Source organism: Molothrus aeneus, unplaced genomic scaffold, assembly GCF_037042795.1.
Source record: "Molothrus aeneus isolate 106 unplaced genomic scaffold, BPBGC_Maene_1.0 scaffold_19a, whole genome shotgun sequence".
Lineage (NCBI taxonomy): Eukaryota > Metazoa > Chordata > Aves > Passeriformes > Icteridae > Molothrus > Molothrus aeneus.
In genome coordinates this window covers 326,454-343,133 of record NW_027098863.1, presented here as the reverse complement: position 1 = coordinate 343,133, position 16,680 = coordinate 326,454, and the positions used below count along the sequence as shown (strand labels likewise).

Below are 16,680 nucleotides of genomic sequence, written 5' to 3'. Positions count from 1 at the left end.
CAGTACATGGGATGTTGTGTGTTGGGCACTGTGTGAAAAACGCCAATCACTTGTTTTTAAACTTTTAAAAAATTGTTATGAAACAATTAAATTGTTTTATAAAACAGTAATATAATTAAAGTAATAAAAATGTGGACAATTAGGATTTAGGAGAATACGAGACAATAAGAACAAAGAGTTACAGATGCCCAAGTACCTTTTTCTGGGCAAAAGCATTGTGATGGTTGGTGGCCATGGAAAGCTGCCCTGGGCCCCTTGCTCAGGGCTGGTGTCAGTGCCCAGAGCCAGAGGGGATCCCTTGCTGGGGGCTGTGCCATGGCCACCTGCCCTGTGCCGCGCTGGCCGCTCGGGCACCAGGAACCAGCAGCCAAGGGCACTGCCAGGGCCAAAGGCCAGGTCAGCCAGACAGAAAGGGGCAGGGCTGGGCACTGTTTCCATGGCAACCGGCACTGGGGGGGACACCTGGGTCACCTGGCCTGGCAGCTGCCATGGAAAGCCCTGGCAGGCACTGAGGGCACAGCCCCTGGCACTGAGACACTGCTGGGCCGGGTGCTGAGCACAGCGCTGAGCACGCAGAGATGGTTTTGTTCTTGCTGAGCTGCAGCACAGCCAAGGCCTGTCCTGCCCCTCGTCCAGCCATGCTGGGGAGGGGCTGGGGCTGCGGGGGAGCTTGGCAGGGGACACAGCCAGGACAGGTGACCCCAACTGACCCCGGGCACAGCCCAGAGCAGAGCACATCATGCTCAGGCTATGAAGGGGGGGAACAAGGAGGAAGGGGGCAATTCTGGAGGGAGGCTTTTTGCCTTCCCAGGGAACACTTAGGCAAGAGGGGGCCCTGTTTCACCGGTGGGCAGGGTCACTACCAAAGACACAGACACCAACTGAAGGAATTGTGGCATTTATATCATGCACAGCTGCAAAGAATGACAAAAGGATAAGCTCAGCAAAGCACATCATCATTAGCAAAGAATTACAAAAGAAGTTCAGCAATCCATCAGAACTCATCATTACATTTTGATGACTAACCCCTTGGTCAAACACTAGAGGTGTTTGTGGCAGACAAAGATTCTGGCTGACTATCAAGGTACACCTTACAGACATCAGTAGTACTTTGGTGACACCGTTCTTCATTCTTTTTTCTCAATCTCCTTGGAGTTAGGAACAAGAATTCTGTTGTCCATGGAGCTGGCACCTTTTTAATTCCAGAATAATGTCCCCAGGCCCTTTGCTGTTCAGCTTTACCATGTTGTCTGGGGCTAACAAGGCTTGGGGGGCCCTTTCCCCTCTGGCTGGAAGGGGCCGGGTCCCAGTCCCTGAGGGGCACCCAGGCTCCTGGATGCAATTCCTGTGCAAGTCCCTCAGTGTCACAGCAGCCTTCCCATGGAGCCCCGTGGATCAGAGCATTTGCCAAAGGGGCCCTTGGGGCAAACAGGGAGATTTGGTCTGGCAGCATGTGTAAAACAATATCCTGTCAGATCTACTTGCTCTCACACACAATCCTTGGCTGCAGGGACACATTCCCATTGTTCCTGCCCAGGTTTCAGGACTCCGAGTTGTCTTTCCCAGGAGCTGCTCCTTCAGCTGCCTCGGGAGGGCCATTTGGCCTCCGGACCCACACTCTGGCTCCATTATTAGGACGGCTGCATCCAAACCCTTTATCTCCACAAACGGTGGTGATTGGAGCGGGAGCTCCTTTTTTCACAATCGTTCCTAAAATTGCAATATCAATAATTGTGCTACCCTGTCATGGGGTTGAATAATCCAATCCTGGTCACTATTGTTTCACAGAATTACTGTAATTTCTCCTGGATATTCTGCATCAATTCCTCCTGCCATGACATGAACACTTGGCAAGGCCAAGCTCCAAGGGAGCAGTTACCAAAGCAAAGTGTCCTGGAGGAATCTGAATTCCTGTTTCAGTATTGATGGCTCTCATTTGCTTTGAATTCATCCTCATTAATTCCAATGCATGAAGGCCCAGCCCTGCAGCCTCTGGGCTGGCCCTGCCAGGGGCCATCACAGCCAGAACAATTTCCCAGGCAGCCCAAATCTCACTGCCCATGGTTGGATTTGCAAACTGGGGGCAGCCGTGCACAGCCAGGGGGTTTCCATTTCCCCCGTGGGCCATTGTTAAGGGCATGGAGCACATCTGGGAGGTGGGTTCTTCATGGGCAAAGGTTCCCATCTCCTCATTTTTTAACTGCTCTTTTAACAACCCCTTCACCCGTTCAACCAATCCTGCAGCTTGTGCATAGTCTGGTTATTTAGAGTTACATCCCTGAGCAGCCAAAGCTACCAAATTAGTATTGTCAGCACCATTTCACATTATTATTATTTCATATGTAGATATACATACTGATATACATATAGACAGATAGATACAGACATATATATATTATATATATCTATAAATATACAAATATATATATATATTAAGGTCTTATTATACAATAAATACATATAGTTAGTTATTATATTGATATTTCACTGGCACAAATGCAGCTGAGCTCAAGATTGAAACCTTCTTCTCTTGCTCCATGTGGGAGCATTCCAACAATAATTGTTCCTTCTGAAGGTGCTGTTTCCATTGGACTCTTAACAAATTCATCTTTGTCTGCCCAAACCCACAAGTCCTTTTCCTTTTCCATGTGCAGTTTTTGGATGCATTTGAAGACATCCAGGGCTGCAGCTTCTTTTACCCGACTGCCCCACTGCTCCCACGGGGCTCCCACCTCAGCCCACTCCAGAGCCAGGGAACTCCAGGGAAGGGCTTCCCATCTGGGAATTTCTGATGGCACTGATGCCTCACATTGACACTGAACAAGTGACATTTGGTTGGGATCTGGCCAGACTGGGCCAGTTTGGTTTGACCAGTGGCCAAAGTCAGCACCAAAGACACAGACTCCAACTGAAGGAATCAGTGTCATTTCCTGCAGTTCAGAGCAGCAAAGAATCACAAAAGGAGCAGCTCAGCAATGCACCCAACCATCCCCACCAAAGATTGCCTGCAGTGATTAAGAAAGATGCAGCAGCATTTACCCTCAGCCTTTCCCATCCCCCAGGTGCACACAGCAGCTGGGGAAGCTGTCACAGCCAAGGGCTGCAGAGCCACTCCTGGGCACTGGCAATTCCTGCAGGTGCCTCCAGCCCCAGCTGAGGCTCCAAGCCCGCTGGGAGAGGGCCCAGCTCTGGCAGTGCTGCATGAACAAACTGACAGCACTGCTAGTGTGCCAACATCTGCTTTCATCCTTCTCTTGGCTCCCTCCCAAAGCCTGGCCAGGCCTCAAGGAGGAGCCAAGGCAGCTGACTTTGATCCTTCAGCCCCACACAAGGCCAGATGTCAGATTTCATGGCCTTCTCTGGCTTCTAAATACACAAAGTCCATCCATGTTTCACTAAGGAGTGGCTACATCTACCACAGTGCTAATGACCATGCACATCTCAGCAGGGAGCAGATACAAAGATAACCTTTGCTTGGAAGGTTCCTCCAGAGGCCACCTTTGGCTCAGGGCCTGCTGTCCAGGCCTCACTCAGGGCTGCTGTCCAGGCCTTGGCACTTCAGGGACGTGCTTTAGTGCTGGGCTTGGCACTGCTGGCTGAGCGGCTGCACGGGGTGAGCTCAGAGGGCTTTTCCAACAGAAAGGATTCTGTGATTCCATGATGATATCCGCTGCATTCAGCTGGGGCTATTTCAGCAGCATTACTTTGCTCCAGAAGTTCCCTCTTGCCCAGCTCCTGTGGCCTGAGGCTTCAGCTCCTTCAGCTCCTGGTGCTGAGCTGCTCATGCTGAACGAGAGCACTCGGAGAGACGAATCCAGTCCATCCAATTCCTTCTGGGACACGGAGAGGGGAGGCTGTGCAAACAAGAGCATTGTTTGCTGTGGCCTCCTCTCTGCCCTTCACGCCTTTCAGCACTTTGAAGCAGCCAAGAGCTTTCTCCAAGAGTGCAATGGAGCAGCTGTTCCTGCTCGCGGGCCTGGTTCTTCCCAGTCTCTGCCCTTGCCTGCTTCTGTCCCTCTTGCTGTGCCCTCTGTTCCCCCAGGGCTGGCTGGCTGCTGCCCAGGACTGTGGCACTGGCACAGATCCAGTGCTCCAGAGCCTCCTTTCTGTGCCCTTGGAGCTGCCTGGGCACAGCAGCCTTTTCCATCTGGAAGCTCCCCATGGACAGGGAGTGCTCAGCTCCGTTCCTTGCACAGCCTCCAGGAGCCCAGGGCTGCCATCTCAAGTCCCTGCTGGCACTGGGGGCTCCCAGGTGCCTCAGGCTGCTGTGACACCGCTGCACATGGGAGGGAACAGGGGCAGGGGCTGTGCTGAAAGTCAGCTCCATCTGCTGCTGCTGCTGCTGCTGCTGCTGCTGTGGGGTCATTTGTGCAGCCCTGGCCCAGAGTCAGGGATCAGATGCTGCCAGTCTCCTCCAGCCCTGGCTGCTCAGAGGTTGGGCCTTGGAGCCTCAGGTGGCCAAAGGCAGCTGCTGCTGGGCCCTCTGTGTGTGCCCGTGTTCAGCAGTGCTGCTCCATCAGTCTGTGCCCAGCAACGGGGAAAAGCCTCAGCCCTGCAGGGCCAGGAGCTGCCGGGCTCTGCCTGAGCAGCTCAGCCAGCAGGAAGGGAGCTGCTCCACACAGGAACCAGGAGCAAAGGACACTCCTTTTGTAGGACATGTTTTCTATTTAAAGGAAAAAAAAGGGAAAAAGGAAAAATAGGTAAATTGTAAAATATAAGAAAAAAATCCAAGTGTTAGTGAAAAACATAACATAATGTTAGTGAAAAAAACAAAACATAAATGCAAAGTCACACTCTTTGCATTAAGAGGTAAATGATCTTTTCAAAAAGAGAAGTCAATTATTTTCATTGTAAATGTGCTGATGGCATGGATCCATCTTACTGACCCCAGCAGCCTTTTAAAAGATTTTGGGCTTTGTTTCAACATTGCCATTTGAAATTGTGCTCAAAGCAAGAGGAAATTGCTTTGTGCCCTTCCCGCTCCAAGCAGGACTGGGAATGGAAACTCTGTCAAAGCCCAAATCCTTTAGAAGATGCCCTTCCTTCTCAGCCTGGGAAGGAGCTGCACATTCCCTTTGAAACTGTCAGGGATTTCTTAGAGACACAAAGTGCCACTTAGGGCTTTTTGCTCTGGTTTGGCAGTGCAGAAGGGCAATTCTCCATCCATCAGCTCCAGACTGCACTGCCTCAGAAACACGGCCCACTTGCCAGCTTTGGCCCACTCAGGCACTTCTAGAGGAGGAAGAAAGTGCAATTGCACAATTCCAGCCAATCAAGAAGGAAGAATGGGACAGACAAACACCCTGTGCAGATCCAGGCGTTCAGCTGGGACTGTGGAGAGTTTGGGTTCTTGCCAATTGCATGTGTGTCCCCAGCTGCAATCTCTGGGCCTGCAGCAGAGTCTCACTCAGCTGCCAAAGCAGAAAGCTCAGGCGCTGTGCTCGCAAGGGGCTCATCTGATGCAAAGCTGTCAGAGCAATGTGAGGGCAGAGCCAGCCCAGCTGGGCCCAGGGCTGAGCCCAGCAGAGCCCTGGCAGAGCCCAGAGCAGCCTCAGCAGCCGCAGAGCCCGGCTGCAAGGAGAGAAAGCAGAAAGTGCCCGTCAGCTGAGGGCTCCTGTGCCCTTGTGCCAAGGCCTGCGGTGCCCAGGCCATGCTGGCTGTGCCCAGAGCTGTGCCCAGAGCTGCCCATCCCTGCTGCCTTTGGCAGCAGAGCAGGAGGGCAGGACATGTGCCCAGCCTGCAGCCAGCCACGGCACATCCAGCCCTCAGCAGCTGCCCAGAGCAGGATGCTCCTGTGCTCGCTGCCATCTCCCAAAAGCTCTGATCCCACCCTGCCAAGCACACAGGGACCCACCTCACGCCAGCCACGGCTGCAAGAAAAGCTGCTCCCAAACCATGTCCTCAGCCTTCTCCAAGGGCACCGCCCATCCACGCCACAGCTGCTCCCAAGCACTTCCCCATCTGCACTGGACCGCCTGGAACGCTTCCTCTGGAAAAACAAACAACACATTCTTGAAAAGATATTAGAGACAAAAGGGGAAAACAAGAAAACAGGAAAAACTCTTATCTCTGTCAGGGCCTTAAGGAAGGCCCAACTCCTACACGGTAGGGAAAAACCCAGCCATGGCTGAGGGAAGCCCACACTTTCTCTCTTCCACCCTGCACTGCCCCCAAAATCACGGTGATCCAAAGCAAACAAGGGCAGTGCAGCAGCCCAGCCCTTCCTTGCCTGCAGAGCAAAGCAGCCCCTGCACAGCTTCTGGAGTCCCACCTCTGCTCCCAGCATGGGGCTTTGTTTGAGTCGGGCTGGCTGCCCCAGCCCCAGCCCCAGCCCCAGCCCAGGCCACGGTGGCTGCTGGGGGCTGTTGGCAGGGCCAGGAGCCCACTCCCATTTCGTACCCACCCCAGCCCATGCCCCAGCCCTGCCAAAAGCAGCTGGGCAGTGACTGAAGAATGAGTTGCATCTGCCCCAGCAAAGGGGAACCTTTGCTTCCCAGCCAGGCTGGACCATGCCCAAATCTGGCAGCATTTCCCTGGGTGGGGACTCATCTGCAAATTCCCTGTGGAGTCTGGCTTTGAAGAAGGTGCCAGAATCAAAGTCCATCACCTTCAGCCTCCAGTGGCCAGGCTGAGGAAGAGCTTGTCATCCTTGATGTCATCCTGGCTGTCTCCAGCAGCAGCAGCAGCAGCATCCCCACCCGGTACAGCTTCTCCAGGGGCTCCTTCTCCTTCCCTGGGGGGAGACCAGGCTCTCAGGGCTCTGCCCAGGGCCCCAGCTGTCAGGAAACCAGCACAAGCAAAACCAGCTTGGATGGAGGCCACCAGTGCTGGGCAGAGCAGCTCAGCTGCAGCACAAGGGCTGCGTGTTCCCATCCCATGACCCCGGTGCAGTGACACAGGCAGCACAAAAAGGTCTGGGTTCCTTTGCTTCTGATTGCCAAGGCATGTGTGGAGCTGCAACTTACCAGGGCCCTGGATCAAAGTGTGCCTGTGGCTCTCTCCCTTCTTCTACGGCCGAGGAATATCCTGCACCCAAGGATCACAGAACAGGTCTTCTAATGTGGGTCTGTCCAAGGAGTTCACGGATAAACACCACCAGATCAGATCTTTGCACTCTGGGCAGAGAAAGCAGAAACTGCCGGTCAGCCAGAGAAGGCTCCTGTCTGCTTTGCCCCACTATTGCCATGCCCAGGCCTTGCTGGATGCGCTCAGGGCTGGGCCTAAACTTTCCCATCAATTCCCTGTTTTGGAGGAGAGCAGGACATGTGCCACCTCCTCAGCAGCTGCCAGAGCAGGATGCTCACGAGCCCGCTGCTGGCTCCCAGCACTGGGATTCCCCCCGTGCCCAGAGAAGAGGATCCACCTTGAGAGAGCCCTTGTGGCAGCGGGAGCTGGCCCCAGCTGAGGTTCCGGCCCCTCCTGAAAGGGTGCTCCCCGCAGACCATCTGGTGCAGCAGGATGCCCAGGGACCAGATCGTTGCTGCCTCGCCATGGTACCAGCCAAAGTCGTTCCATTCCGGGGGGCTGTAGGACGGTGTTCCTATGGAATACAGATGGAGTTCAGCAGGGGGATGCTGCTGCTCCCAGAGCCTGGCCCCAGCAAACCTGGGCCTGCAGGGGCTGCATCAGTGGCACACAGGGTGACCACTGCCCTCTCGCCAGCACCTGGGACTTGTGCACAAACTTAGGCTTGGAAAAGAAGCCACTGGTGTCAGAAGAGGGCAGAGGAAGCCCTGGCTAAGCCTGACCATGACATGCAAAGGAAAAACCCTCTCTGTGCTGGGGAAAACATGCCCTTATGCTCCCTGCCTGCATTGCCCCAAAAATATTAGGAAGCAAAGGCAAACAGGGAGAGTTGAGCAGTGCAAGCCCTTCCTCTCGCCTGCACACCAAACTGCCTGGGGCACAGGTTCCACCCCCCTCTCTGCTACCCCCATGCACAGGGGTAGTGGTCGGGCTGGCTGCCCCAGCCCAGTCCCAGTCCTGGGCAGAGTGGCTGGCAAAGGCTGCCAGCAGGCCTGGAAGATGGCTCCCCACCCAGCCCCGCTCTAAAGCAATTCAGCTGAAGACTCAGTCCCCTGACTGGCAGCAAAAGGGAGAATCCCCACTGCCACAGCCAGCTTGGGCTGGGAGATGTTGGGCCATGAGATCCCAGGACCAGGAGTACACCCTACGTGGGCTCACCTGCAAAGTGAGTGTAGGCTGTCTCTTGCAGGTAGATGCCACAGCCAAAGTCAATCAGTTTGGCCTGCCCGGTGGCCAGGTCAAGCACGATGTTCTCGGGCTTGATATCCCTGTGCAGGACCCCGCAGCTGGTGCAGTGCCGCACGGCCTCCAGCACCTGGCGGAACAGCTCCCGCGCCACCTCCTCGGGCACGAACCGCCGTGCCCGAATGACACGATGCAGGTCCTGACACCGCTCTGGCCGCTCCATCACCATCACGATGTGGGTGGGCAGCTCGAACCACTCCAGCAGCTGCACCACACCAGGGAAGCCAGTGGACACCTTGGCCTGCAGCACGATCTCCAGAGGGGCCCTGCTGCCATCGGGCTGCGGGAGGAGCACGATGCCCTCAGTGGGGCCGATGCCGTGCCAGGCCTGGGGAAGCCCTGAGCCAGCCCGGGACGCTCTGCGCCCTGCGCTGCGCCCACGCCCGCTCCCCCTCGAGGCGTCCTGGCGGCTTCCACCGTGCCGGGCCTCGGCTCATCCCCGCCCGGCAGCCCCGGCTGCTGCCGCTGGCCCCGCTCACTCACCAGCTCGCCCCAGTGCCGGACGCGGTTCCGTGGCACCCTCTTGATGGCCACCTGCAAGCCAAGGACAGCAGCGGGTTCAGCTCGCCGCCCGCCCTGCCTAGCCCCATCCTCCTCCTCCTCCTCCTCCTCCGTCCCCTCGTCCTGCGCCCGCCGCCGGCCCCGCCGCTCACCGGGGCGCCGTCCGAGAGCCGCGTGGCCGCGAAGACGCTGCCGAATCCTCCGAGCCCCAGCAGCGACCCCAGGCGGTAGCGCTCCTTCTGGGCCTCGTGCGCCGTCCCTGCGGGCGGGACGCGGCTGTCAGCGCTCGGCCCGGGGCCAGCAACGGCCCCCGAGCGCCCCTCAGCCGCCCCGGGCCGGCCATGCCCAGGCCTTCGCTCCTCGCAACGCGGCACGGGAAGCTCGGGGCCAGCGGCCGCGCTGCCGAGCGGCGGAGCTCGGGCCAGGGAAGCCCCAGCGGAGGCGGCGGCAGCGGCTGCGCCGCCTGTGTCCTCCGCGGGCCTCGGGAGGAGCCGGGGCCGGGGCCGGGGCCGGGCTCGGGGCTGGAGCCTGCCTCGGGGCCGGGGCCGGGCTCGGGGCTGGAGCCTGCCTCGGGGCCGGGGCCGGGCTCGGGCCAGGCGGAGGCGAAGGGCGGCGATGCCGCCCCCGCACCAGGCACTGATGCCTGCCCAGCAGCGCCACCGCCAGTACGGCCAGAGCCGGGCGGAGGCGAGACCGCGGCGGGACGGGCGGGGCCGGGCACGGGGCAGCCCCGCCCGGGGCCGGGGGCGGGCCGGGGGCATGGCCCGGCCCGGCAGGGGGAGAGGGAGGCGGGGAGAGGAGAGGGAGGCGGGGAGAGGAGAGGGATGCCGGGCAAGGGACCCCGGGAGAAGGGTGCCCGACAGCGGGAAAGGGAGACACAGAGACAGAAAGAGAGAAAGACCAAGAAAGAGAGAAAGACAAGGAAAGAGAGAAAGAGAAAGATCGTTATAGATTATCTGCTTTTCTGCTTCTGCCGCTGTTGCCACCGCTGCTGCTGCCGCCGCCGCCGCCGCTGCAACTGAAGCACCGGGGCCGTTCGTCCCCGTGTCCGTTCCCCGCTCGCCTCACGAGCCCCACGTTCGAGCCCCGCGCGCCCCGGGCACAGCCCCTGAGTCTGGCCAAATACGGGAACTTTGCAGCCTTGAGCCCAGGTGCAGAGCCCTGACTCCTGCACACTGGCACAGCAATCCCCTCGCTTGCTGCTCTGCATTGGCCTGGCTGAGGGGCAAACACTGTCGGGACACCTTCCCTTGGGCTAGGATTCCTACCTGAGCCCAGCACTGCACTTACATCTCCAGTGTTGCCTTCCAGTAAAAACAGGGGAAGGAAAACTCTGTGTGCCTCATGGTATTTTAGAGTGTCTAAAAATAACTAAGTCACCGATCTTAGAGGTGCAGTGCATCTGGAATTACTGGGATGGAGAAGTAATGCCACATGGAAAAGGGGAGCATAGAAATAAATAGAGGAAAACATCTTGGATTGTTTCTTTCATTTTCATTTCCCTTCTGGAAAGCTGTTCCAGTTTTCCAGGAATCTTCTCCTGTCTGCTCTTGCCAAGAATCTCTCCTGGAGAACAAGGTCAAGCTTCTGTCCCAAGATTTGCCACCAGCTGCAGCTTCTCTTGGCTTTCCACACTGCACAGTGTCTGCAGCAGGACTTTTGCAGCAAAGCAGGACAAATGTTTGGAGAACTTTACATGTCCTTTCTTTTCCTGGTGGGCTGGGGTGTTGTGCCACTGGTGAAGTTTCCATTGTGACTCTTTGTGCTGGTTTAGGGCAAATTTTGGGAGGAAACCTCCAAAAGGGGTCCGTCTAGAGAGCAAGATCAAGTGGCCTCTCCCCCTACTAGTTCAGGAAAAGACTTCCCTCAAGAAAAGCGAAAAGAAACCCAGTTTATTTATCAAGTAAAGTATTCCCAAGCATGAAAAATGAATAATATTAAATGAAACCTCTGACAGTGCTGAAGAGATGGCAAATTCAGAAAACCCTTTTTGTGGGTTGTAGTTGGCTCACTCGGTCTCTTCTAAGTCCCTCTGGTGCTGGAATGCAGCATCCCAGACCTCGGTGGGCCACAGGTGTGAGCTGCAGGTGTTTTTCCAGGTTTTCGGTCCAGAACAGGTTTAAACAGTTCCAAGAAAAAGGAAAGTCACAGTCCCAGGAACTTGCTGGACCTGGGCTGTGAAGGCACTGGGAAATTTCCAAATCTGGGCACTGGTGGTCCCAGCAAACACCAGATCTGGATGGTGCTGGAGCCAGAACCTGGAAATTTGCAAATTTTGGCTTTCTGTGCCAGCAAATCACTGGACTTGGGCTGTGCTGGCACCTGGAAGTTTTCAGATCTGGGCGCTGGCGCTGCCAGCAAACACCAGATCTGGGTGGTGTCGTTGGCAGCGACAGAAATCTGCCGAATTTGGGCTCTGCTGGCACCGGGAAATTTCCAAATCTGGGTACTGGCACAGCAAACACAAGATGTGGGCGGTGCCAGAGCCAGTAGCAGAAAGTTGCTGGGTTTTGGATTTCTGTGCGAGCAAATTGCTGCCCTTGGGCTGTGTCAGAATAGGGAAATTTCCAGATCTGGGCACTGGCGGTGCCAGAAAACACCAGTGAAAACTTTTTGGTCCTTCTCCGGACCATTGGCCAGTGGTTTCCCTGAGAACCAGCTCTGGCCACTTTACAGACAGAGACTGCTTTCATCTGCTTGTCTGGAAACAGAACTTTAATGAAGGCAAACACAACAAACAGGACGGCGTGCACAGTACACAGAGCAAAGCAGAAAAAAGCCTGGGTCCAGGGTCTAGAAGGGATATTTATCCATTTATATATGGGGAGGTGTTAATGTGGGATCTGAGGGAAGGATCCAAGAGGAAGGAAGGATTATGAATATTACAATTTTTGCAGTAAAATGTAACCAATGGTAGCAAAGAGAACTCAGAACTTTCTAGTAACAATCTGCATAACTGAACAAGAGGATTATGGGCGGGAGCTCCTGCTGACCCCAACTAAAGAGGGTTTTCCCACGGCCTTAAGCCGAGGTCTCCCTCTTCTTTGAAACCAACCCCAACATACCAGATCTGGTAGGTGCCGGGTTTTGGCTTTCTTTGCCAGACAATTGCTGCATTTGGGTTGTGCCAGCACTGGGAAATTGCCAGATGAGGGCACTGGCGGTGCCAGCGCACACCAGATCTTGGCGGGGAATGTGCTGGCACTGGAAAATTGCCAAATGTGACCTTTCTGTGCCAGCAAACTGCTGGAATTGTGCTGTGCAGGCATCTGAAAAATTCCGGATCTGGGCACTGGCCGTGTCAGCACACACGAGATCGGAGTAGTGTAGGCACCAGGTATTTGCCTGGTTTTGGCTTTCTTTGCCAGCAAATTGCTGGACTTGGGCTGTGGTGGCACAGGGAAATGTTCAGATCTGGGCATGGGCGGTGCCATCAAACACCAGGTCTGGGTGGTGACAGTCTTGGCACCAGGAAATTGCTGCGTTTTGTCTTCTTTTTCCAAAAAATTGCTGCACTTGGGCTGTGTTGGAACCGAGTATGTCCAGATTGGGGTATGGGCGGTGGCAGAAAACATCAGATCTTGGCATTGCTGGTGCCATCAGTAGGAAATTGCCAGATTGTGGCTTTCTTTACCAGAAAATTGCTGGACTTGGCTCTGCCGGAACAAGGGAATTTCCAGATCTGGGCACTGGAGGTGGCAGCAAACACCAGATCTGGGCGGTGCCAGACCCAGTAATGTTGGAAATGAATTTGTAGAGAATTTTTAAGGTTTGATAGAAGGTTTCTATAGTATGTATGCAAGTGTCACAATCCGTCCTTACGAACGGGTTTCGTGATGGTTCGTGGGTTGATCTCAGAGTGCAAAAAACACCGACACGGTACAGGGGGCTGCAGTGATAATCAGAACAAATGTACCTTTATTGAATAACCACAAGAAAATGCATTGGGGAGGAATTGGGGAAAAGGGAAAAAGAGGGAGGAAGAGAAAGGAAGGTATAGAGCTACCAAACGTAGAACAGCCAAGTCCTTTGATGTCCAACCAATGGCGTTCACCATGTCACGTCTGGGGAGATCTCAGGGTTGCAGTTCATCCAAACTCTTATTATACTCTTTTTGTTGATGGGGGAAGGGGTAAAACTTGAAACCGAATCAAGGGTAGTCTATTGTATTTTTGGGGGAAAAATGGTATTTAGAGAAGGGTACACACAGTCCATGTTCTCTGCAGTGGGTGAGAGCCATCGTCTTCTTGGTCCACTGCTCGCACCTGCAACATCCATCTTGCTTTGGTTAGCTTGCCTCCCCCGCACACCTCCCCCAGGTTAGGGGTCTCAGTCCCAGTCCTTGGAAAGAGTGTGGGGGGGCCTTTTCACATAGGGATTTCATGTCTCGGTCTTTGATGGAGAGGCTTCGTACATCTCAGTCTGTCTGTCACGGCGGTTGTAAGACAAGTGAGGGGTCTTCTGTGGGGGACCACCCACAACTCAGGAGAAGTCCAGCCAGGCCGAGAGGTGGGACAACTTCCAAGGCTAGTGTTGCAAAAAGGCAAGGGGCCCCCTTCTTCCTTTCATTGGGTTCAGTGTAGCATACAGCAAACACACCTGTGAACAATAGCTTAGCAATGCCAGGAGCTGTGCTCAGGTCTCGGAGCCCTTGGCATGTAACTTTCTCCAACAGGGCCAGAAACTTCAGACAAGGGGCTTTTCTTCAGTGGTCCCCAATGATGATCGTGAGGCAGATGAAAGAAACTTCGGACAGAGTCTCACACCTACATTACATGGACAACGTACTAATCTGTGCTTCCACCAAGTCTTACTCAGACGCAGCACTTTCCACGACTGTCGCAGCTGTCGAAAGCGTGGGGTTTCAGATAGCTCAGGGAAAAAATCCAGCTATCGAGCCCATGGAAGTACCTCAGGTTTTTAATCACAGGAAGGACCGTCGTGCCTCAAACTCTGTCCATCAACGAGCACCCCCAGACATTAAGAGACATGCAACAGCTGTGCGGCGTCATCACGTGGATCCGACCTCTCCTGGGCCTCACCACAGAAGAACTGGCACCGCTCTTCGACCTTCTACGAGGAGACGGCGACCTGGCTTCCCCACGCTCGCTAATGCCAGAAGCCTGGGAGGCTTTGGAGAGAGTCGCCAGCGCCATCAAACACTGCCAGGCACATCGGACAGACCGGTCCCTTCCCCTCAGCCTCGGTATTTTTGGTAAGTGCCCAAACTTCCATGCGCGGCTCTTTCAGAGGGATGATACTTCAAAAACCCCACTCATCATCATCATCGAGTGGCTTTTTCTGCCGCACCAACCACATCAAACAGTTACCACCCCACCAGAACTTGTAGCCAAACTTATTATTAAAGGCTGACATCGCCTCCGGACCCTCGCAGCTTGCGATCCAGCGTGCATTTACCTCCCTTATACTTTGGAACAATTGGATTCTCTATTACAAACAAATGAACATCTGCAAATTTCATTCGACAGATATCCTGGGAAATTTTCAATTCATTATCCTAAACACGGGCTTTTTAAAGATTCACTGCATTTGGCCCCAAAATCAGATAAAAGTAAAACTCCACTCAAAAACTCTATCACGGAGTTCACTGACGGTTCAGGCAAATCTCACCAGTCAGTGTTCACCTGGAGGGACCCGGACACTCAGAAGTGGGAGTCTGATATCCAGGTTGTTGAAGGTTCCCCCCAGACTGCAGAACTTGCTGCAGCTGTGAGGGCGTTTCAAACATTCCAACAACCCTTCAATTTAGTCACAGATTCTGCATATGTCACTGGGATAGCAGAGCGGGCAGAGCGTGCCCTGCTCAAGGAAGTCCAAAATAAAAAATTCTACAGCTTGCTCTCTGAATTAATTTGGTTCATCTCCCACAGAGAGCAACCTTATCACATCCTGCATGTCCGGTCGCACACAGAGCTGCCAAGATACATCACTGAGGGCAACCGGAGAGCAGACTTGTTAGCAATGGCAGCAAGTGCCACCCACATTTCCCCCGCTGCACCACATGTCTTTCAACAGGCTTGTCTAAGCCATGCATTCTTCCCTCAGAATGCTCCAGCTTTAGTAGGTCAATTTAAGATTTCCAGAGACCAAGCCAAGGCAATTGTCTCCACCTGCCCCAATTGCCAATCCCTCGCCCTCCCTACCATAGGGACAAAACAAAGAAAATTACAGTGACAACTAACTTGACCATTCATGTTTCTATCAGTGCTCGAACAGTCGATACCTGACTCACTGGAGGAGCAGATGGCCACTCCCAGGACACCCCAAAATACCTTAACAGCTGCTGCCACCGTCACTGTGCTCCTGTGCATCCAAAGAGCGGTTGGATGGGTCGTGCCACAGCCAACAGAAAACTTATGGGTCACACTCGGGAAATCTCTCAAGCAGGATAACTTTTGCAAGGCCATGGGAGGTGCAAAAGACCCGCTGTCTACATGTCTGGTGGGAATCCCCCTGTCGCCAAATGAATATGCCTGTGCAGGTAAGAAGCCCACCCTGGTAGACACCTGGGACGAGTGCATGAAGATCTTACCCCATGCACCACAGGACCTCCAAGAACTAGACCTACCGGGCTCCTCAAAGCGACTTCTTGTGTCAACTTTTTCGACAAGCCACCCCAACAAAATTGGCATGAGAAACCTGAACCACAGATGATAGTGAGAAAAGATATATCATCAAATGATAAGAGATACAATGATGTTGACTGGTGCAATTATACTGCCAAAACATTATCTAAGTCCTCTCCGTTTCCCAGAGTGCTTCCCGAGGGAGTGTTTCTCATCTGTGGTGACAGGGTGTGGGCAGGGATCCCCTCGAAGATCAAAGGGGGCCCCTGCAGTCTTGGCCAGCTTACTACCCTCACCCCAAACTCTACCCAAATTAAAAATTGGAAACAAGAAACTCAATTGGCGCCCCAGAAAAGATCGTACTCCCAATTCAATCAAAATTGTGATGGCCAAATTTATAATTGGGGAAGACGAAGAGGGTCGCTGTTTCCATCTTTCTACCATGGGTTGCAGCTGTGAAGGCCCTCGGTGAGCTTTCTCACCTGGAGTGCTGGCTTAGTAAGCAGACCAAGGCTACATCTGCTGCCTTATCAGACCTTCTAGCGGACGAGGAAACCACCAGACATGCCACCCTTTGTCCGGTTTGGCTTTCTATCTCTGCCCAGACACGGGTAGGGTGGTTCTGGGGCGGCCCGCGCTTCAAAGGACGAGTCTGGACTCTTCAGTTTCTCGGTCTTCAGATTGTTTATTATTTCTTATCTACAGAATTTTCTTTCTGCCCAACAGAGGTCTGACCTGCAAGGCAGCCACGGGCACTCTGACCACCCATGGGGTGGTCGTGTCTTTTTATACGTAAAACTACGTATATCATACTTACCTTTATTTCCCAATACCTTTCACCCATATTAGCAAGTACACCTTTACCATGAACCAATCCCCAAGTGCCAACATCACCACAGAAAATGGATGACAAGAAGAAGAAAGAAGAAGGACGAGACACGCCCTGATCCCTCCATCTTGTCTCCATAACCTCCCTGTACCAAAAACCCTAAAATCTATATTTCAACCTGTAAATATATCTTTCTTGCAGCACTCACTCCCAAGTGACTCTCACGTCCTAACACAGGCGTCACATCCTTAGAAGGATCAAAAGCAAGCCACCAGATGCTCCTGGAAAAATTCCAGGATTTCTGAGCCCCCCCAAGGGTTCTCTCGGTAACTCTGGACATCCGGAGTGATGTGCTGAGTTCCCACAACCCTTCAGAACAGAGCGGCCATCAACTTCCTGCTGCTCTCCCATGGCCATGGTTGTGAAGATTTCAAAGGACTTTGTTGTTTTAACCTGTCATGGAATAGCACATCAATCCAGGCCACCATCAAA

At 54.0% G+C, this 16,680-nt stretch overlaps 1 protein-coding gene across 1 annotated transcript; it reads right to left on the bottom strand.

Moving 5' to 3' along the window:
- Window positions 1–6,977: 6,977 nt before the first annotated feature.
- On the bottom strand, window positions 6,978–12,829 carry LOC136569697 (serine/threonine-protein kinase pim-1-like). The gene is made up of 6 exons (XM_066570060.1): window positions 12,814–12,829; window positions 8,925–9,784; window positions 8,755–8,805; window positions 8,185–8,551; window positions 7,364–7,540; window positions 6,978–7,115 (listed from the first exon to the last, which is right to left on the bottom strand). Exons 1-6 carry the CDS (start codon window positions 12,827–12,829, stop codon window positions 7,009–7,011), a joined length of 1,578 nt encoding a protein of 525 aa, XP_066426157.1. The 3' UTR covers window positions 6,978–7,008.
- Window positions 12,830–16,680: the final 3,851 nt, after the last annotated feature.